Genomic DNA, 24,162 nt, shown 5'->3' with positions numbered 1-24,162 from the left:
TTTATTATACAGTATAGACGTACAGTAAATGTTAAACAGTGTAGTGCAACTAGTGCGGTGTTGAACAGTGTTTGTTATATAGCTATAATAATATAAGCACAGAATAAGACAATATAAGGATAATATCACGGACTAAGATCTCAGTCCGTGCATAATATTAAGTATATTATACAATTATGGTCTACATGATTTTGCCCTATGGACAGGTATTTAAAACGGACTAAGAATTAGGATAAATTTATTTTGACTGGGGGTAGAAACTACCTTTAATCGTAGCTAAGGCCTATTTTTTCGGCGTTTAACTCGCCATGTAAGATAACGTAAATTCATAGTATTATCAAATATAAACATACATTATTTTGTATATTTTTTTACTTCCGGTTGCACTGTAATTTTCTTAGAAACAAGTGGGTCCATATCTGATAAGAATCCTGAGACGAGTAAAGACGTAAACTGTAAAGAAAATATTAAAATAAGTAAATACTAATAACCAAATATAATGCAATAGGTAATGCATACAAAAAATAAAAAATGTAATTTTATCATTCAACAATAATAGTTATGATTATAAAACTATAGTTATTTGTATTAATATCTCAGCACGTTTTAAGACAGTTATTATTTATTAAACTTGTATTTTTGAAGAACAATAATTTTTATTTACTCAATTAGTAAGTGTAATCTTCTAATATTTAAAATAAACTTGTCGTACTTCTTAGTTGTATACACCTTGAAGACAATAGTCACTAATCCAGATTTAGGTGTTATTTATGATTAACAGTTAACATATTTTGTATTTATTTTATAGGACAATTTAAGATATATTCATCAACGTTTTTGTGGATCTATTTATTGAATATAGGTGAGTAATTTTATAAAAATTCCCTAAACATTATGTCACGTTTGTCACGAAAAATGTATTCAAAGAAAGTGGATTTTAATAAGCAATTCATGAAATTTCATTCTTGGCAAAACAACCTATCGACCACGTTAAAAACCTTTAAGAAAACAATGCCAAGTTTGGAAAACCAGCTTAACAACGTTCCTAAAAAAACTCACCCTTGTGTAGAACACATCCAAGGTGATTTTGAAATAGTTAAATCTATCGGTCAAAAACCTGTATTTAAATTCAAACCATTACCTTTAAGTATGTTGAATAAAGTCAAATATTGTCTTAAAACTGAAAATCTATCTAATTATTGTGGTGATCGCAGCTATTATTTCATTGGTCCATTAGCTAAAATCGAGCATGCGCTTGTCCAGTACACGTTAGCAAAATTAATAAAAAAAGGTTTCAAATTAGTTTCAGTTCCAGATATATTGCCAGATGAAGTAATTGAAAGATGTGGAATGGATACAGCTGGAGAAAGAAATCAAGTTTACACATTTGATAATAATTATTACGGCAATAAATGGTGCTTATCTGGAACTTCTGAGATGGCCTTAGCTGGATCTTTAATGAATAAAAATGTATCTAAAGATAAACTTCCCTTAAAATTGTGTTCAGTCAGTCGTTGCTACAGAGCTGAAGTATCCAGCATTGCTGAGGAAAAAGGAATTTTTAGGGTTCATCAGTTTACTAAGGTTGAAATGTTTGGAGCATGTCTACCTGAAGAATCAGAAAACATGGCTCTTTATTTTCGAAATATTCAAGAAGACTTGTTACAACCATTTAATTTACATTATCGCATATTAGATATGGCAAAACACGAGCTTGGAACACAAGCATATCGGAAATATGATATTGAGGCATGGATGCCAGGATGTAATAAATATGGAGAGATTTCAAGTTGTAGTGACTGTACAAATTATCAATCTGAACGACTGGGTATTCATTCAGATGGAATTCTTTTACATACTGTTAATGGAACGGCATGTGCAGTTCCCAGGTTAATTATTGCTCTTGCCGAAACTCATCAAACAGTTGATGGATCATTAATATTACCCGAGGAACTTAATGATTATGTTATAGAGAAAAATTTGTTTAAAAGTGGATCTACTTTCCCAAAGTTTACTTCTGTACAAGCACATCGATATAAAATGTAAAATGTATGTTTATGCATATATACATTAATGTTCTAAGTTATAACCTTATAGTTACTATTATATACACTATTTTAAATATTATGTTAGTCATATATATAATATACTATGTGATGTAAAGTACTATTTGTTATTTAAAAATATAAATGATTAATATATTTACATTTATTTTTTATTTTTTACTAATTTAATCAATATTTAATTTTACAGTTATACATAATATGGAAGAATTCACTATGCTACGATCGATGTTGGACATATTAAATAGTAAACATTCCAAAAAAAAAAGAGCCATTATAGAAGCTCTGCCTATACTTTTAGATACCTATAATGTATATGAAGAAATAGAGATTTATAATTTGATTGTGACTAGTGCAAAAAGCTTATGTTGTAAAGTTTTTGATCCTCAATTAGAAAGCTTAGCATGGAAAGATTCTGATATTTCATTTGATGATTTAAACTCCTTATTAGTTTATTTCATTAATATTATTAAAAAACAAAGTAGTGATGATATTATTCAGTTATTCCAATGCAGTATAGAATTAACAAATAAAATTGATTTCAAAAATTGTTCCAATGAAAGAATAAAAAATATTGGATATTATATGCAAAACATATTTATGACGTGTAACGGTAATATGGATGATAACACACAACTTAATCACTTAAGAAATACATTAATAAATTTACTTAATGAACCATACTTAAGTAAAAATAAGTTAGATGCTGTAATAATCGTATTAAACAATATTGTGTCAACTAATTATATACCAATTTTATGGAACCATATGAAATCTATGATTGAAACTCATCCTAATCGTGTTATGAATTTACTGTTCAACTTGCAAACTCTATTCTTTGATTCTTCATGTGTTGCTGTTATTTTGAATGATGACAATTTTTGGAGTCTAACATGTTATTTATTGACCTGTGAAAATAATGTTATTAGAACTCAAAATAATGTCATACTTAAATTATCATGTTCCCAATTATTAAACGAAAATGTTAATTACTTCCAAAAATTTAATAAAGAACAGTATGTAAAAGTATGGAACGATTATATGGTTGTAATGGAAACTCTGGAAAATACTCAACAACATTTAACTTTACCAATTCTGAGTACTGCTAAAAATCTTGCATTAAGTAAAACTGATGATGATTGTGATTACTACAAGTTACCCTTGAAATGGATTACAGCTATGTATTGTAAAATGTCTAAGCACAGTTCCAAATATGTAGTCTTGGCAAGTATAGACATCATCACAAATATGTCGATAAAATCATTAAAAACAAATGAACAACTTTTATTGTCATTTGTAGGTTCATTAAACAACGTTTTTTTGTACAAAATGTCCAGTGACATTTTTGTTAGCCAACCACAATTGGAAATTATATTGTCATTATGGTTTAATAAACTTATGATGTCTAATGATGGTCGTGATGTGTTTGGCAAATTTTTATTATATCTGCCAACTATTAAGTGGTCAATTGTACCTTTAACATTTTTGACAAAATCATTAGCTGATATTTCACCAGATCATCCTTTAGGCTTTAATATCATTAACCATGTGCTCAAAATAAAGTGTGTTGTTGCAAAAATGCCAAATTCATATTTGAAAACTGTTGTATTGACATTTTTATTTACATTTACTTGTAAATTTAGTTGTGACATTAATACTGAATTTAGTTGTGATTTATTTGATTGCATAGTTGTATACAAAAATGAAACACAATCTTGGAATTATATAATTAATTCAATCCAAAAAATAAATGATTTGAATTATTTAGACAAGCAATTATTACAACGCATAAATGAAAAACATACAATTTATTCAACATCAATTGGATTATTTGTTTTATCAAATATTTTTAGTAGTTCTTCAATGAGCATAAAGAAGTTGGATGAAATTTGTTTTGAGACAGTACTTATGTCAGATCTATTGGCATTTTTAGAACGTTTATTGGAAGTTGAAGATCACTTTGGCAGTTATGAAACTTGTGTAAGTCAAATATTGAATAAACATATCTGGCCACTTACAACACGTTGGGTTGACAAATGTTTTCAAGTATTAGAAGAAAATTCTTGTGATGATCAAATTATTTGTCGCTTTCTGGACAAAGTTTTATCCTCAAACCGAATAGTAAATGATACAAACTCTATGAATATTTGGCTTCATAAATGTTATTCTATTCTTATGAAACACTCTGGCAATTATTCTATTTTAACAATTTATAGCTGGATTGGTAAATATGCGACAAAACATTTATTTGAAGATACATTAAAAAACCATTGGCTATCCTTCACTAAATATTTCATTGATTCTGGATTTTTTTCTATTAAAAATAAAGATTTTTATCAATCAAGAAAACCCGGAATGCATCAAATTCCCCAATTGGATATAATTAACACATTTTTCCAGCATTCTACAGTACCTAAAGAACAAATGTTGGATATCTTTGAATGGTTAATGGATAAAACTTTGGAACGTCATGATTTAAACTGGACTATATATTTTTCAACTGCAAAATCATTTTTGTGTAAATTTCCAGTACAAGAACATTCACAGTTAATAATACAATTCATTGAAAACTGTTGGGAGTTTTTAGTTGATTGCCGGGTATCTTGTTTTCCTAATGCTATCAAAAGTTTTATTAAAATGGCATTTAATTCTAACTTGTTATTAGAAGAAAAATATACAACATTTCTCAAGAATCAGGTAAACTTTTTAAGTTAAATATAATATGGGAGATGGTTAAGATATTTTATTTTGCAGATTATCCAAAATCTTTTGACTGAAAAATACCGTTATAAATTTAGTGTTTGTTTCTCATTACTTCTTCTTCAATTTTTGGAAGAAAATCAACCCATTAAAATTTTAGAATCAATTCATTTAATGTCTGAATTTTTTGCTAAATGTATATTATTCAGTATTGATCGATATGGTGCTATTAAGTATGTTTTTAAATGAATAATACTATTGAAACTTTTTTTAATTCTTTATTATTTTTAGAATTGAATGGGACACAATTGAATATGTACGAACCTTGAAAGATTTTCCATTAATCAAAGATATTTTGTAAGCTCGTATACTAATTATTGATCAATTATGCATCATAAATAGTTCATTTTTATTTTCAGAATTGAGTGTCTACCTGATGATAAATATTTACGGTTTAATACAATTAAATACTTGTACAAATTAAATTCCATCATGTTATGGAAAAATGTTTTAGGTATAATTATTGAAACAGAGTCTTCATTGAGAGATAGAAAATTTTTTCATAACTCTAAGGCATACCGCCTAAAACAACGTGTAGTACAAGTTTTACTTATTCTTGCTTGTGACAAACAACATGAGGTACTAATTAATTATTAAAAAATGTATAATTATAAATAAATCATGAATATTATTATCTAATTGTATTTTTTTTAGTTATTCATATATGACGAAAATATATATAAATGGTCAATAACAAGTTTAAAAGAAGTTTCTCACATACATAGTGTTGCATATCAATTAATATGGTTATTGGTTTTAACATATAATAAATGTCAAAATGTTTATGACTTTTGGAAAGACTTCAAAAATGTAATTATATATATATTTTCTAAGAAAAAATAGATATAAAAACCTATGATAAAAATTTGAACTTTATTTATAGGCGCAAGATAATCATAATTATTTGTGCAGTTTTATATCCATAGTATATCACTTGCACAAAATAAAGAATAACAAACAATTCGAAATTGAAGCTAAAAAAAATCTCTTACCTTTATGCTTTTCAAATGGCTATAAAATACGATTTTTCGCTCAGGTAAATATTTTTTATTTTAATATGCCAGGTGATTCATTTAATATAGGACTATAGCCTATAGGAGTGTAGAACACTCTTCACTCAAGAAGTATTAATGTTTTTGGAAATAATTTTTTTACATGTTTTGAAATTGTTACAAAACAACAATATTTTTAAAATATTAATTTTTTTTTCAAATTTTTATCCTTAACATTTTTTAATTTTTTAATATTTTAAATAAAAACAACTTACAGTTTTAATTTCATATTCCAACGCAGAATATATTGCTAAGTATTTAGTCACCCTGCTAAATATTGGTCCACTACTCCTCTCATCTAAACTTTAAATGATTATAACTCATAAATACTCAAGCTATATTTGATTTTTATGTATCAAAATACTTAGAAAAATATTCTGTTTTGGATTATGAAATTAAAACCGTATGTTGTCATCCAAAGAAGTTAAAATCTTAAAAAATGTGAAGAACAGAAAGTATTAAAATATATATATATACATTTAATTATAATAATCAACAACTAGAAACTAAGAAAACATTTTTTTCAAACAAATTTATACTTTTTGAAATAATGAGGATCCAATGATTAAATAATGGCTCGTTATACAATTAAACAACTTATTATTTAGTATTTATGTTAGTCTGACTATTATTTTGTGTTCTAGGCAACAATTGTTAGATTATGTTCTAATAACTTTGAGGAAAATGAATGGCCATTATTGTATGAAACTATGGGAAGTATAATAAATCAAAATGAACAAACTAAAAAGTATGAAAATCCATTTCATGATTTTTTCTATCAAGAATTAGATATGATAAATTCTTTGTCTATAAAAGTAACTAAACTTTGCTTTTCTTCATTAAATAATTAAAATTGAATGCGTTTTTTGTGTATAGAATGTATGTGTAGAGGTACCTAGATTATTAAATATTGTTTATGAAGAATGTTTCCCAATGGAATGGTTAAATGATTTTTCAGAGACCACAAATAATAATGATAAATATAATTTGACACTCTGTGCAGTCTCATCTTTTATTGAAAAAAATACTGCCCCAGGTATGTATAAGTTACATATTTATATATTTTACATATCCTTTCCTTACTCGCAATGAAATATGTTATAATTAAACTAATCAACTGTTTATTGATGTTGAGTTTAAGTTATATCTGTATTTAAATCTATTTTCTTTGATTTGATAAGAATCATATTGTAGGTTCGGCAATTTTCAAAAGGACTGTTAGCTTCTTACGTTTTAATTACCTATTAAATGTTTTTGTTTCTTCTGTTTCAAAATATATATTTGTTATTTTTTAGTATCATCAAATGAAATTATTGTCCAAGATAATGCTCAGAATGCTCAAAGGAAGTATATTCCATCTCAACCTCTAGATGAGCACACAACTAAATCAATGCTAATAGTTGTTGCATCTTTGATAGATAAAGTTACTAATTTAGGTGGCTTAGCTAGGACATGCCAAGTATTTGGAGCCTCCACTTTAGTTGTTGATAATTTATCATGTGTAGAAAAAAAAGAATTTACTGCATTGAGTATGACTGCAGAAAAACATCAATCCATTATTGAGGTATTTTTATAAAAATAACTTCCCACATTATAAATAGTATTATAATTACTATACTAATTTTTAAAAATTTATACTTACACTACTTTAGGTTAGAGTTAAAAACTTAAAATCTTATTTACAAAAAAAGAAAATTGAAGGATATCAAATTGTGGCTGCGGAACAAACAGTAGATAGTGTTAAGTTGCATGATATCAATTTGCCATTTAAATGTGTTCTACTTCTAGGGTAAATATACCTACTTACTTCAAAATAATGTGCATCTTAAAGTATTGTTTAATCAACTTACTGGTAGTAATATATAGTTGTATTTAGTTTACTTTAACAGTATAGGTGTTGGAAATTATAGTAACACAATAATGAAAAAAAAAATTTTTCTTACAAATTCAAACTTAAGTATACTAGGAATTAAAAATACTGTTTTGATAAATTATATTAAAGTCGTATTTGAATAAAACAAAACATGACTTAAATACAAGTAGTTAAAATCAAATTAATTAAATTAAAAATTATTCCATGTCTATTGGAATCACTAAACACCTAACCATAGGCGTAACTAGACTTCATCTACAGCTGCAGCCTAGCTATAAACCAGCTGAATGAACCAAAAAAAAAACATATAAACCATTTTATATACATTAATTATACAATCAAATTATAATATTTTTAATATTTTTTTCATGGCACGCTCTAAAAAAAAAAAAAGAAAGGTTATTACTAATTTTGGGCACGCAGTGTTCAAAAGGTTTGCCATCCCGGCCCTGGTATAGAGTTTAGTGATTTCAATGGTAATTATTCCTACTTATTAGGCATTACCAAATTTTAATTTATATAATTTTTTTTCTTTGAAATAATAATTTTCCAATTGGTTGCTCTCCTAGCAAAATATAACACGCCTTGAATGTGTCACAATTAAATGTTTGGCCCAGCAAATGTTTAAATTAAAATTGAAAGTAAATTTTGGTTTTTTTTTCTGATCAAACTAATTTATAATTTATATTTGTAATTTACTATTGATAAATAGTTATATCTTATATGGTTTTATTTACTTACAAAACATTTTGTCTTTGAAGTAATTTTTTTTTTCATAAATTTATAATTTTGGGAAACTACTATATATATTTTTTATTTCAGAAATGAAACCTCTGGTATTCCACATGATTTGTTAAGCACCATGGACACATGCGTAGAAATAGAACAATTGGGTATCGTCAGATCATTAAATGTGCATGTGGCTGGTTCATTATTTATTTGGGAATACACTAAACAACATTGTCTAAAATTTTCTAATTGATATATTTATTTCATCAAAGATTTGATTATTAAATAAAGAATTAATAAATACACTTTTAGATTAGAAGGTGTTTGATGTATTTATTGCAACAATAATGTTTTTAATTTTCAGATTTTGAAACAATGATTAACATAAAAAATGTGATAGATTATAGTAGCCTAGCGAGGGTTGAGAGTGAGTGTAAGCAGAGGTACATACTAACTAACCTCCTACCTTCCATACCGATACACACAAGTTAATTCAGTTACCTATGAGTTTTAAAATTTTATTTTTAATAAAAACATTAATAATAAAAATATTTTATTTGTATATTAAATCGATTCTTTATGTTTTTTTTAGTGTAATCATCAGTTACATCATAATAAAATGAATTTTTGTTTTGAATTTTAGTCAACAATCGTTTCTCAATTGATAAAAAAAGACAAATCTGAAAGTCCATTTTGAGACTGGAAGCTTCCGAGATGTGTTTTTACTCTTTTTAAACAGGAAAATGAGCTTTCAACAGCTGCACTTGTTACTTAAATGGTTACAATTATGCATATTATGCTAATTTTGTAACCTGAGATAAGTTTTCTAATAAGTCAGAAGATTTTAGATACATTCAAAGTTTATGAATGTTTCCTTTATGAAATTCATTTGATGAGTATAAACTAGAAAGTTCACTTTGTAGAATTGTAATATCAAAATTTTTACCATGTTTATCTTTCAACAAATTCATTGCATTTGTAGGAAATTGATTGATGCACTGTTCAAATGTTGAAAAATTTAATAAAGAAAAAAATGCCAGTTGAGTTATGCAAATCTTTCATTAGTTTTTAAAACTAATGCTTCACTAAGACATGTTTCTGTTCTAATATTCCCAAACTTCTTTAAAGTTATTAATGATTCAATATGAGAACGATTTATTTCATGACGATGTTTTAAATTATGGTAGTAATTAGTTGCTTATGTCACTGCAAACATTCTTTGACCAAGTATTTGACTAAACACTAAACAGACAACAGTGTCCTGTGTGCGTCATGAAAAATGCTTACGAACAGTGTAATAATACCCACCCGGCGCCCCCCTTCATATCCCCCTTCATATGGTGCTTTGCTTATATCAATTCAATAGGCTCGCGTAAGCAGTTTTAATTCGAATTGCACGGCATAAAGTCATAAAGATAATTAGTAAAGTAATACGCAAATAAATCGCTGAAAGTGCTATTATGGTCATCGGCGGTGGGTGGCGGTGACAAAAAAAAAGGTATGTCAACAACATATTCAGCACAGATTCAATTTAAATCTTGTTTGAGCATCCCCATTTTACACCCATGTGCAGGCAGCCATATTGCTTTTCTCCGTCATTACTACATAGATACCTATATAGAATAATTATTATTCTATACCTCTGTGCATTACTATAATTTATTTATTACCAGTGTAATATGATAATGCATTCTGGAGAAAAAAATATATCCGCCAATATGGTGGATATGCTTATCACAGAGTTGCTGACATATCTTTGTCTTAATCATAGGCGTTACTAATTTACTACATTAATTATAGCATTTAATAGCATATAGAATTATGTAAATAACCATCAAACATGTCACGCGTCCTAAAAAATTGTTTGAAGTAGAGTTTTGAAAATCCAAGTCCAAATGCGCCCTGTAAGAAGTATTTTATTTAAAAAATTAAAAAATAAAATTTTCGAAATCGTATGACTACTGTGAGAGTTTTTCTTGTAAGGCATGAGTTTGAGAAAAATAACAGGCCACGTGCAGCGGTACAAGCCTCTTAAATTGATTATTTGACTTGATTTTATTAAAAAAACTTCATTTTGTCTTATTGTTTTTAAGAAATGCTTACATATATGCTACGCTCCTATTGGCAGTTACAATTATTTGCTTATTAGTTATTACTATTATTAGTTACCTATTATCAGGGATCGGGACTATAGCTTTTGCAATATGCAAATCTCATCATAGATCTAGTAAAACATAGCTAAGTGGCTTAGAAATACGTTTCAAGGTATAGAGAATTTAAATACTAAGTAAAATTTTGCATATTTTAGAGATTACCTATTGGCTATTGCATATTTTAAAATTGCTTGCTATATTAACGGTTGCTTAACACTATTTTCAACAATTACCACCATTATTCAAGAATCATGATCATGGATTCATGGATAAAACTGATTAGGTACCTAGGTATATTGTGTAGGCCTGAAAAATATTGCACAACAACATGATCAGCGATCGACGATCGATAACATGTAGACATATAGTGATACCTATCTAAAAAGTACACATCACAGAAAAAAGATCTATACTATATCCAGGTATACTAATTTTCCTGGGCTTCTACACGAGAATCTCAATAAGGGCATGGTGCCCAATATTCTTGTTTCTGAGAAATGAATAATAAATATAGATTGATTCTATAGAATATAGATACAAGATTGAAGATACCAATGTATTTAGTGTACTAATAAATAAAAACAATAAATGTAAATAAACATAATTTTGAACTTTTTTAAGTTTAGTCTGTACAAAAAAACCAAAGTTTGTAACATCACGTCACCATTATAGCACATAGCATTATTGTAACATAAAGTAAATATGCATATAAACTTTTTGGTTTGGCTGAAGAGCGAATAAGCCAAAAAGAGAATGGCACGATTTTGGTCGAATACGATCTTGCCCTCATGGCCTCATATATGTAGGTTCATATGTTTAATCCCACACTAATGTAAAAATATTATGTATATTCTTATATAGTTTAAAAAAAGGTGCGTATCAGTGGCGCACAGAGGTATTTTGACAGCACATGCAACTAACAAAAGTTACCCACCCACCCACCCACTTTTTTATTTAAAAAAACGTTCTTTTGAACTGTTACTAACCGTTAACCTATACTTTATCTAGGTACCTATATCCATAGGCGTCTATACNCACCCACCCACCTCCCACGAGAGCACATACAGTTGCACCTCTTGCTAACCTATCTGGGCGCCACTGGTGCGTATGTTGTAACTATGTAAGTTCATACTTCCGAGTGTTTATACGAGGCAGAAAAATATACTATTATAATATATATATTATAATTATACTTCATAAATTAATATTATATGAAGCCTTGTATATTTTTTTAAAACAAGTATAATATGTATACAAACCATATAAAATATAAAACATTTTTTCTACAATTATGAAATATTATATACTAAAATGTATCAAAATAAATTAATGTACCTACTTATAACTGTGATGTATTTTATAGTAGGTACCTATATTGAATTATAAAATGTATCAAAATTTAATATAATTATATATAATAATATTATTTCTGCCGTATAGGAACTTACATACCTATTTCACGTGTAGAAATTAAAGTATGTAATTTTTTTACTTGCTACTCATTATGTAGGAACTTACGATTTAACATATATATAGTGTCGGCACTTTTTATTTTTTAAGTCATAATTTACATAGTTCTATCTATGTTTTTATAATTATTATTTAGTGCTTTAGTGTTATAAATATCGGGTGATACCTAGTTATTTAATTTAATAGGTTTATAGGATAATGAAGATTAAACAATATCTAAAGTCATATGAGTATTAGTTGAGATATACAGGCCACAAATCAAAATGTTAATATAAAAACACTTCTGGCATTGTGAGATAATAAATAGTATAAATAGGTAAGAATGTACTTTAAATAGATTACAGTTGAATATAATATATAATATATTATATATTATATACCTACGGGCTACGATGTATCAACTACCTGTACATATACCTTTTTCTTACAACTTACAAGTTTCTAATCTAATCTAATTTCCATGTTATGAATAACAGTTAAAACTTAAAATATTATTTAATTTTTTTTTTTTTGGCTAACTACAGTAGCCTTGGCGGCGGGAGGGAGGTAAGGTTGGTTGGAACACGTTTGTTTGTGTGTGGCAACGATGTGTTGCTAAAAACCCGAATGGTCACCCATCCTAGTGCTAGGAACGACGGTTGGTACGTATACGCTCAGAGCGTTGCCGCTGATTGAGCGTACGACCGTGCCTCATCAAGCCACACTTTATTTATTATTGTTTTGCATGAAATTTCCATAAATTTACCTCACATATATTATAGCATGTCTTAGGTACCCTTTTAAAAATCTCATATCACTATTTGTTTATATATCTACAAGTCTATTGCTGTTTAAATAAATAAACAAATCAGAGTCGGTAATCGGTACCTATATACTAGCTTGTGAACTAATTTCATCGAAATACACAACTACTCGGCCGAGGTGGGTGGTGGATTGGATATGGTACTTGGTTTCGGATGTGGTACAAACTACACTCCAAGCTTTTCTGATATCTCTAAGAAGTAAGAATAATTTGAAATAATTTAAAAAATCAGTCAAGTAGTTTTTAAGTATAAACATATATTAATCAACTCTCATATTTGTTTCAAGATATATAATTTCTTTATTTGAGGCCATGAACGGTCAAACAGAGAATTTAATGCATGTTTCTAGTTTCTACAGTAAGTATACCTTATCTTGGCGAGTAACCAATGTGGCAATGCAACTACTTATATAATTACAAAAAAAATCTAATTTATACTTTATTATTATAACCTGTAAAATACTAAAATGTAGCCAATGGTAACCATTTAAGTATTAACAACAGTAAGTAGTAACATTTTCGATTTCTATCTTAAATTTCAAAATCCTTGGTGATCGCACCTCTTTAGAATGTGAATTTTGGAAAATTCTTCCTTAATGCACCCTTACAACCATGGTGGTATCGAAAGTACCATGAAAACGTCAAGTATCCATCGCAGCTGCCAACTACTATTAATAGTTTAGACTCTAGGTTGATCAGCCAGCCACCCAGTCATCAGTCAGTCAGTCAATAAAGCAGTTTCAATTTTTCCCAAATTTTCTATACAACTTTTCCAGTGTTTATTTCCGTAAAAACCTTATTTAAATTGTTAAAAAGTATAATGAACAAAATTAGTTCATCTGTTCTTAAGGGATGTGATTATACCAAAGAACATCATACTTAATATTTATTTATATACAGATAAGTTACGGTCAATGTAGTCCTGCTCGGGCAATGTAAACCACACATTTTTTTTTTGAAACAACTAATTTTATTTTTTATTATTATTATAAATTATAATCATTTACTATTTATAGTATTGATTTATTTTTAAAACAATCATTATTAATTTTATTCATGTACCATAATATTACGAGTATTTTGATGGAATAACAAAAAAAAATTAACAAGTATCATCATTTTATTTTTATAATAAATTATAATTTTATTATTGTCTATTTATTTTAACAAGATTTAGAAGCATGGAACTTGGAAATACATAGTCTGTCTGCTTTTCTAAACTTGGTTTTTAAATAAGCAGTACGATAAATAACAAAAATAAGTTTATACACTGTATTTCAAAAAATTCATATTTTATTCTATTATGATTTATGATACATGAATAAAATTAATGATTGTTTTAAAAATAGATCAATACTATAAATAGGTAATAATAATAAAAAATAATATTAGTTGATTAAAAAAAATGTGTGGTTTACATTGCCTAGGCAGGGCCACATTGACCAGGAAATGTACACATTGCCCGTAACAGATATATTACGACAAACATAAATAATTGGGCCCAAAACAAGGAAAAAATACAAAAGTTGTTAAAAATATTTTTTTTAGTTTAATTTATATAGAATAAATAGGTAATAATTAATAATGGAAAGTAAACAAATTAAACATTTTAAAACAAAATAATTACCTTGGTACTCAGTGGTCGAAGTGGCTTAAAGTAAGTGAAGGGATGCCTTTCATGATTTATGTAGTTCTCATACCTATATTGCTTAAACATTCGTACAAAAGTGGGGGGATGGAAAATATGAACTATGAAAAGTGGAGGGATGCCATCCCACTGTATATCCCCCCTCATTTGACCACTGTTGATACTACATTAAACAATTTGTCACTACAAATTACCAATATTATTAATACAATTACAAAATTATTGAAAAAGAAATATGATCTTTATTTCAGAACAGGAAATGATATAGTTCCTTTTTAAGAAGATGAAAGGGAACGTGAACTACTTTCTTTTTTAAAGGAACTTTCCAATCACTGCTATAGTGCTATATATAACTACTCATTAAAATGCATCATCTAACATTAATTGTTACCAGAGAATTAAAACGGTCGGGTTTACTCTTTACGTGTATGGGCTTTTAGAGTTAAAGCTTCTGGAGACTTGCAGATTTGTTTAAGGCTCACTCACATATTTTGAGTAAATGAGTACACATTATACAGTAAATTTATTTTTCCTATTCAATTTTAATAATATTTATTAAGTTTAAGATTAAGGGTGTTGGTGCTAGTTTTTCCAATTTCTCGCAATTCAATATCATTTCAAATTTTATTCCATATTTCAGTTGCCACCTTATTTACCTATTTATAATACTGATGATAGTATGATACGGTCTATTAAATTAACAGTTATGACTACACAAGAAAAAATCTCACGCCTCATTGATATATTTAATTTTTTTTTTTATCTGAAAGATAAGAACTTTTTTCAGGTCATATCGAACTCCGAATTTTTTATTTCGTTTAAATAGTGCTAGAAAAATATGTTTGAAAAATAAAGAATATTGTGCATTATTCAAGTGCATATTTGAGCTTCTTTAATTTTGAAAATCGAGCTTTAATCCAACCTACAAAATGTTTTCTTCTTTTAAATAAAAAAAAAACTAACGAATCTAACTATTCTACAGGATATGATAATTTTTCCTGTAATACATGTTTCTGTACTAAAAAGTAAAAACACACTGACCTCAAAGCCCTAAATATACACTTATACAATAAAATATTTCATTGTGAGTTTATTATATATGACTATATAATAAGTACCTTATACTGTCGGCAATATTAACTTCCATAAAATTCCAATCTCACAATTGAATTTTTGATTACCTGTTATTGTCGAGCTGAGTTTATAATGTTTATATTTACACTCATTTTTCAACTTTTTAAAAATAATTTTAATTTATGGTATATTGGTATCTATATATATACATACCTATGTCATATAATATGTAACCTATGTACAGAATATATTTAATTGTAACATAATATATTATGTATAGGTCATAGGCGTATGCTTGGCGATCACTGATATATTTTGGAGGGAATGGAACCCGTCTACACACTTTCAATGTGGCATTTAGTGGGGGGGGGGCTACGCTCCACACCCCCTTTGGGATATTTTGTATCATGTAGGTCAATAAGAATAATATGATAGGTTATGGGTGTGGCATTTATGTTTAACTAATTACAATAACAGTAGCTTCTTCAACAACTATTCAACTATTGTTGAATTAAGTTTTTAATCTTATGGTAGATTATTTTACTATTCATATCTAGTAGAGTAGTTGACTGCGGTCGTTGGTACCTACTTGGTATATTGTTATTCCTTACGCTTAGTAAATAATATTATAATAGTAATTTAAGATTTAATAATGTAGGTATAGGTTTGTAATATAAACGTATAACATTAACTATTGAGTGTTAAGAATAATTATAATATAACTCATAAGTAAATAATAAGTCATATACTCGTATCTACTATAGTAGGATCATTTTTAAATATTGTTATGCATTTAGGTAGTTTGTTTATTGTTAAATGTATACAATATACCTACTTAGTAGCTAGTATATATCTACACGCAATGGTAATTGTAAATAGGGACTATAATAATATAAGTTATAACTTTGTAATGTAGGTATTTAAATACGAAAAGAAAATCAGAAATAAGTTTTTTTAATTAATATTATTTATCTACATGCTAGTATTATACACGCAATGGTAACAGTAAATAGGGCTTTCCTATATACACAATAATTTATAACTTTACGATGTACGTATTTAAATAAGAGAAAGAAAAATATGAATTAAATTAATTTTAACTAAAGCTGTTGTAGGTATAAGGTATAACATCATCAACATAAAGTTCGATTTGTTGAACCTATTCGACTAGAGTTAAAATTGAACGCCAGTTCATTCATATATTATTTACCAGTGGCGGCTCGTGGTAGTTTGATATGGTAGTGCGATACAATATTTGTTGAAGGCGCAGTAGCCCCACGGCCCCACGGCCCCACGGCCCCACGGCCCCACGGCCCCACCGGTCTTAGATGAATACTAAATCTATGATTGATCATGCACACCTGTACTATTTGACTAAGATTCCACTGAGGCACTGACGAACAATAATACTTATATTACTCATTTACTCATAAAAGTATATCTTTATTTACAAGATATATTCATAAAAATAAATAATAATAATGTAATACATTTTTATTTTATTACAAGTCAACTTTTTTTTTTTAAACTAGCTTTCGTTTATAATTATAGGTCAACAATTGCATTACATTAAAATATTTAACAATACAATACAAAGTACAAACAGAATAATAATAGAAATTGTAAGTTATATAAGACTAACGATACAAAATAAATAAACCAAAAACATTCAGATGACAAAACCAGCCTCCTGAATAAAATACTTCAACTTTATTTATAAAATCAATGCTTGACGTATCATCCTACTCCTAGGCATGATTATTACTTATTATTAAGGGGGACGTTACAAGATTCTGACATGCACTTATAATTACTTCTCTCCTCAACAACACCTCTGACACACCTGATATCTTCAATTTTATCTTTGTGTCCCTTCCTATTTTTCTCCATAAATCATTCTCTTTTTGGAAAAAAAACACTCTATTGGCGCCGAAGCCCATTTTAATGTCGGGCCACGACCAATAGAAAATATTTTATTACATCTTACAACTTTATTACGAGCATTAGTTTATTTAAATCATTATTATGAAATATGAGTATCTAAATGTAATATATTAGGCTACCCCTTTAACAAATAATTAAGAAATTGAGGCCGCAAAGTTTTGAAATTACCCGTTCATATTTTGAAAACTTTGACGCCACTGATTCACTTTAATGGACATTGGACATATAACCACATTTGTGTATAATATAAAATGCCTAAATGTCTGAATATACATCGGTATTTAAATAATCATTTTAATATTGTATTTTCAATGTGTGTTATTATACTTAGGACAGTTGTTTTTGCTTTTTGAGACATATTTTAGTTGATTTTTGCACATTTTCCTTATGTTATTCTTAGTTATGTTTATTAAAAACGAGAATTCGTTCTTTTTTAATTTAAGGTTACTGTTGATCAATCAATGATAACCTAAATTGTCTTTTTCTTAATCAATATAAATGAAAGTTGCAGTTACATTTGGATAAAAGTTTTCTTATTTATTTGACATTGGTAAATAGTGCAAAAGTGAATATTTTTAGAACATATTTTAGGATTATTAAGTGCTACGAGCTTGTATATCGATTATCTATAGTGCGTTTTAGAGCGTCAAATCCTCTGCCCTAGTTATACGTTTAAGTACGTGATATTATACATTAACAGTATAATATAAAATATTATAATAAACAAAAAAAAATAGTAATATTATATTATTTATGGTAGTCTTTGTTTTTTGTATGCATATTTTTATATTTACTTGTTGTAATAATATAGGTAATCATTATCTGTTTCTAAAATTTCCGCTGACCCGTTTGGCGTTTGTTAATTCAAACAAAACAAAAATGAAATATTTGGTGATGGTCGTTCAGTAGGTAAATACGTTCAAATATCGTTAGGTCAAAGTTTCTAATCCAGCCATGCGGACGACGACGCGCGACGTACTGCCAAACGCGCGCGTTCCTTACAGCAGCTGAGGCCGGAGGCGCCGCCTTGCCCACCGTCATTTTGCGGCGCACTGTTCAAATATCGAGCGTCCCGGCGGCGATGCCTCTGCCCGCCCGCAAACTATAGCTTTGGCCAGTCCGCCCAAGGTCGCGGCGTCTGCGCCGGTACTGCCCAAGTTTCGCGCTCGTCGCCGCCCGTACGCGCCACGCACGTTGGGCACGGCCGCGAGAGAGCGATCGAGCGACTGGGCGGCGGCGGCGGGAGACTTTGGCGTGAGCCACCGCTGGCCGTGAGCGTGTCGCGTGACGGGCAGGGAGTGGTGACGGTCGTAGTATATAGTACTATTATAATAGTAGGTGGTGGCGGCGGCGGCGGTGAAGTTACTATATCGCGGCGTTACTCTCGATTAGTAGAACACGAGCTCGCGTACTCGGTGGCTCGCGAAGTCACTCGCCCCAGGTTGTGTTATGTTCTTGTAGGTTTATGATGGCACAATATTGTTGTGCTCTATGGTGTTGAGATTGTATACAACAATAATATTATACAATATTGTCTGCGGGTAAAGCCTGAAAGTCCGAGGCGAGTGTTTCAACAATTCGTCAACAATAACGTTTCGTTTGAATAATAATATATTTTCCGTCCGCAGCCTGTCGTATATCGTCGTTAAGATATTAAACTATATTATTATATACGTACCCCGAAATATTATAATAAATCCGATATCAGTATACATTACGTTTGGAATAAAGTCCATGAGCTATTTGAGTGAGAAAATGAAAAACTCGTCGGAAAGCGAGATTGTGCGGATCGAACAAATCGCTTGCAGACATACACATCACGCAGCCGGAAATTCGTGTAAGTTGACAATTTGGTCAGTGAGTTATTTTACTGCACAATATTACGTACAATTCATAATAATATTATTTTATAAGACATTGGTGAGCTTTGAACTTGACCTGGTACCGTTACATGCCCACGATAGGTATTTCGTGTTTAAAACGGCCCGATATTTAAAACAGTCGTTCGACCTGATCGCGTTTTTAAGAATACTAAAAAGCACTATCCAGGAAAACGATATATGTATGTATGTTCTATGTACCTATCTAGGTACACTACCTACGTCCAACATACACTCTGGGAAAGTTATGATTCTAATCGTTTTTCAAATAAATAATTATACCACCCGAATAAGAAGTAGTCGATTGCTAATCCTACTTACTATACAAGACATTGCTTGTCAATAAAAAGTTTATACTATCCTTATACAATTAAAACCCATACCTAGGTGGCTAGGTAACTAAATTATTATTTATTATTATTTATGTAGGTAGGTATAATATGAAGGTTAAAGGAAATGTCTTGATTGGTTTTTCTATACATCACTAATGTAATTCAGCATAAGAATAAGGGAATCTTTTCGTTATAAGAACTAAGTAGTAACTAGTAAGTATCTACTAAAGTACAAGTTGTATTAACCGTTGACAAATCTTAACTTAAAGGAACATATATGACTGTTGGCTGTTGCCTCGTGCTTATAAATAAATAATAAATCTAATATATTATTAGTTATTAATTATTATTATTGCCTGTATTCTAATTATTTGCAAATCTGAAATAAATTGTTGACCTATAGATATCTTAAGTAATTTGAATAAATGTGGCTTTTCTAGTCTACACAGTTTGAGAAATTGGAAATATTTTAATACATTTTTCATACCTAGTACCCATATTATACAGAATACATATAGTCAGACAGGAATAGGGAAACAGTACTTGGTACAGGAATATTTTCAATATCTTGTTCTAATGGCATTTAAATACAGAGTTAATAAATCTTAATTTAATTTAATTTAATTGTATTTTATTTTTTATTACCATATTTTATATGTATATATTTATCAACAGTTAATTACATTATTGATAAAAAGTATACCTATGTATGATGATGAAGTACTATAATTACCAATCATCGGTAGTTCAAATAAAAAAAAGTTCATAAAAGTTTTTTTTTAACAGTTGTTAAAATGTGTTAGTTCATTTTAGATATAGGTACATATTTTATTATACAGGTATAAACGGTATCAACGTCATGTAGAAAAGAAATGTTCTAACATCGGATAAATAATTTAAAAAAATAAATAAGCGCTTACCTAACGATATTCATCTGCTTTAATTATTTAAACTATTAGCAATAGGACTTATGTGCATGTTATCTTTTTTCTTCTTATAAAGTGGATCATCTAATCTTACCAAAATAAGCATCCGTCGACCAATTTCATAATTTAATAATATAATTTGTTCGTTAAATATATGCATGTTGAAATAGTACCTAATTGGGCCACTGTTTTATTTTTTTTTTGAATATAACATAAATTAACTCATATTTTGTTTATAATTACTTTCGAACAATCGTTTAAACTAAGCATTATATTATAAATAATAACATGACATAAAAATATTGCAGTGCGAGGTGATCTAATTTTTGTTATAACCTGTATATTAATAAGTATGACTTCAATTTATTTGGTAACCTTAATTATTAGATATTTTATTTTTCATATTATTTGTTAATGAATTATTTATTGGAAATATGTAAATAAGTCCTATCAAATTCTTAATCACCATTCGCCACACTAAAGTAGTGGTTAGTGGACATTTAATTAAAACATTTTAACTACCTATGAGAATTTATACATAAGTTGTATGAATCTACATAAGCCAGTGGCAAATTCAATAAAAAAAAAACTGGGGATGCTGCAGAGACCCTTTTTTCAGTTATGAAATGTTATTATGAGGGTAATAATTTCAAAACTAGAGGTACTTATCATCCTCAATACCCTCTAATTACACCTATGACATAATATACTTATTCATACTTTAGACGATTTATGTTTTAACTAATCTTTTGGTAAATTCGAATAGTACTTCACTAAACGTAGGTTTAAATTGATGATTATGCTAATTGCTAGTATTCTTTTCTTTGTTTATTAAAACTTCAACAACACGAATGAAATGCAGTTTGTTTGAATTTGCTTGAATTTGTTGGTTGAAAAAATCAATAATTTTAAGTTTAACTCAATTTTCAATATAAAATTATTCATCATAAAAAAGGCATATTATTTTTGGTTGCCTATAATTTTGTCAACATTTCAGGTTTTTATTATATATTATTTACGATATTAGGTATTATTTTAAGATATTTTAGTGATCTTCTATTATAATTTATATTATGACAATTTTGCTCGTACTTTATATGGGCAGCTTATAGGTAGTTACTAGTTTTATTTAAATTAATCATAGGTAAATGAAATGTTTATTGTTAGTTGGTAAAAAGCAGTAGGTGCCTAAACTATTATAACAGTATAGCGTGATAAAAATTGAACTGTTGAAAATTTGTTTGTCACACTTGAATAAACACGTGATTATTTTCAAGAGTTGCTTTTACACTATGAAGGTACACTACCTATTAGGTACCGGTACCTATTTTATATGATTGTACATATTTATTAAGCTTAACATTTTTTACAGTTAGTTCAACATAATATACCCATTCATTGATTCATTTATAATTGATAAACAAAGCTTAATAATATGTATTCGAGATTGTTTTAATTAGTTATTTTCATACGATATGCTAAATTTTGTTTTTCAGTTATTATAAAATTATATACAGTATGAAATTACAAATTATATTTTATTAATCATTTTTTACAAATTTCAGTAGTAGAATATACATTTTAAATTTACATTTTTAAATTTTTTATCCAAAAGATAATGACAAAATCAAAAAATGTACCTATATATTTAATAAAAATAATTTATTATTTGATGTCGTTATATTTATTGGATAAATCTTGTTAAAGTAATTTTGTATCAGAATTAAAAAGGAACTCATTTATAATTTGAGTAGGTCTGTAATAAAGTATAATCGTTAACAATACAAAGGACTGAACTACTGAAGTCAGACATTTTGGAGCAAGCTAAAGTCAGACCATCAGAATCGAATCCGTTAATTTTTTAAGAATCGACCCTTCCCTAGTCCATCCAATTACTATAGTATTAATCAAACCATTATAACAAGTTATGTGTTATTGGATCATATTTATAATGGCGCCTACACCCATATTAGCCGTATTATATAATACGCAGGTCGTATAGTATATTAGTCTATAGTCTATATGGTAGATACTCAATCATATTTTGTTTATTAACAACTAAATTGAACAAGTCATAAATATAATTGAATTGTATCCCTGTAAAAAAAACTAAGCAATAAATTATATTAATGTCAAGCATCAAACTAAGAATGAGTTTAAACATATTATATTCGAATTCGATTGTTGGGTTGATTTATTCATAAACATTTTAAAGTTTAGCATTTTATAATGAATAAAAATTAGTTCAAAATCAATAATTTAACAAAAAATTTTGGTATATTTGATCTCGAAATATAGAAAAAATAAAATTGTATCTTATTTTAATCACTATCTGTTTACTGTTGTGTTATTGATTATAATGTAAAAACTTAAGTAGGCATATTGCCTGTAAAGGACAATCTCAGTACCCACTTGAAATAAACATTCATAACAAAATAAATTAAACTTTTTATCGAAAATACGACCTTGCAATATTTTCTTTAGAAAAATGTATACACACATTTTTTTCATAATGTAGACTATTTAATTGTTAGTATAGGTATCTACGAATGCTAATACGATTATTATATAGTATATTACTATACTAGAAATTAGAATGTATTCATTTAAAAGTATTATGCGTGGGATGTCTGTATTCTGTACTCTATTATATGATATCTAACTTATTATATATTAAATTCGAAATGCCCAAGTAACAAACTATAAAATATTACGCGTTAATCACTACAAACAGTTAATAGTAAATATATTATTTTGATTTTTCCTGCAGCAAGGTATAATTAGAAGTCAATGTCTCATTGAATATCATGTTATGTTTAGGTATATTATATATGCATATAACGCTATATTTGTGGACTTTCTTAGAGATAGAAAAATAACAAAAATTATTTATCCACACCTACAATGTTGAAAATAAAAACAATAATTTCCATGCATTGTTTTGGGCCTTAGTAAAAGAAAAAATCTGAAGAAAAATGTGAAACGCGTTATATTTTGGTCAAGGCCATTGGTTGTATATCGTTTCAATATTTATAGTTACATTGTATAATGTAATAATATATATACCTATATAGTGTATCATATAGTTTTTATGTGTGTAATATTAAACTGTACATGAAGCAATAAACAATGTTTGAAAACAAATCTCCCCTCTCTTATTTTGTTAGTTTTAAACTAGATTGGTTTCTGGATATAGGTATTGACATTTTGGATTACGTCCATTGGATAAAATGTGCACGCCGTTGTGTGAAAGTGAATTTATGCTGTTCAACTGTCCAAGTCATTGCACATACTTAATTTAACGATTCATATTGAACGATTCATATTGAATAAACAGCATCAGGATTGATATCAGAATGTAAACAAAAGAAGTTTATAAATTATTTGGACAAAGTTATTTAATTAATATTTTTTTTTAAATATTAAATGTTAGAAAGAAAATCAAATTGTTAAATA

The 24,162-nt window shown here is 28.1% G+C and overlaps 3 protein-coding genes and 1 pseudogene across 5 annotated transcripts in view; 3 read left to right on the top strand and 1 right to left on the bottom strand.

Annotated features, from left to right (window-relative positions):
- The first annotated feature begins 23 nt into the window (after positions 1–23).
- LOC111026414 lies at positions 24–8,788 on the top strand. 3 transcript variants are annotated; one of them, XM_022304489.1, is made up of 13 exons: positions 24–206; positions 809–862; positions 2,254–4,760; positions 4,818–4,996; positions 5,055–5,120; positions 5,183–5,402; positions 5,478–5,633; positions 5,707–5,859; positions 6,520–6,690; positions 6,752–6,911; positions 7,171–7,439; positions 7,528–7,664; positions 8,571–8,788. In XM_022304489.1, the coding sequence occupies exons 3-13, from the start codon at positions 2,265–2,267 to the stop codon at positions 8,728–8,730; spliced, it is 4,167 nt and encodes a 1,388-aa protein (XP_022160181.1). In that variant the 5' UTR covers positions 24–206; positions 809–862; positions 2,254–2,264; the 3' UTR covers positions 8,731–8,788. The 3 variants fall into 3 exon arrangements, with proteins under 3 accessions (XP_022160181.1, XP_022160180.1, XP_022160182.1); XM_022304488.1 differs by lacking the exon at positions 24–206 and adding an exon at positions 661–671; XM_022304490.1 differs by lacking the exons at positions 24–206; positions 809–862 and adding an exon at positions 1,940–2,049.
- Positions 916–2,046, top strand: LOC111026438 (serine--tRNA ligase, mitochondrial). Its single transcript, XM_022304534.1, has one exon. It carries the CDS (start codon positions 916–918, stop codon positions 2,044–2,046), a length of 1,131 nt encoding a protein of 376 aa, XP_022160226.1.
- On the bottom strand, positions 8,676–17,564 carry LOC111026437 (annotated as a pseudogene).
- A 1,384-nt stretch (positions 17,565–18,948) lies between these two features.
- Positions 18,949–24,162, top strand: part of LOC111026415 (protein numb-like) — a 34,705-nt gene continuing 29,491 nt past the window's right edge. Inside the window, exon 1 of the mRNA XM_022304493.1 lies at positions 18,949–19,405. The gene's annotated coding sequence lies outside the window, so the exon portion shown is untranslated. The remainder of the gene's footprint in view (positions 19,406–24,162) is intronic.

This window comes from Myzus persicae, unplaced genomic scaffold, assembly GCF_001856785.1.
Source record: "Myzus persicae strain clone G006 unplaced genomic scaffold, MPER_G0061.0, whole genome shotgun sequence".
Lineage (NCBI taxonomy): Eukaryota > Metazoa > Arthropoda > Insecta > Hemiptera > Aphididae > Myzus > Myzus persicae.
This window is presented reverse-complemented; position numbering and strand designations above follow the sequence as displayed.

What these genes read in the sequence shown, in the direction of transcription:
- LOC111026414 (XM_022304489.1), top strand. Translation starts at nt 2,265, where the DNA reads ATGGAAGAATTCACTATGCTACGATCGATGTTGGACATATTAAATAGT. An exon ending in TAAATTCTTTGTCTATAAAA is followed by an intron (nt 6,691 to 6,751) that starts GTAACTAAACTT and finishes TTTTGTGTATAG; the next exon opens with AATGTATGTGTAGAGGTACC. An exon ending in AAATGTGTTCTACTTCTAGG is followed by an intron (nt 7,665 to 8,570) that starts GTAAATATACCT and finishes TTTTTATTTCAG; the next exon opens with AAATGAAACCTCTGGTATTC.
- LOC111026438 (XM_022304534.1), top strand. Translation starts at nt 916, where the DNA reads ATGTATTCAAAGAAAGTGGATTTTAATAAGCAATTCATGAAATTTCAT.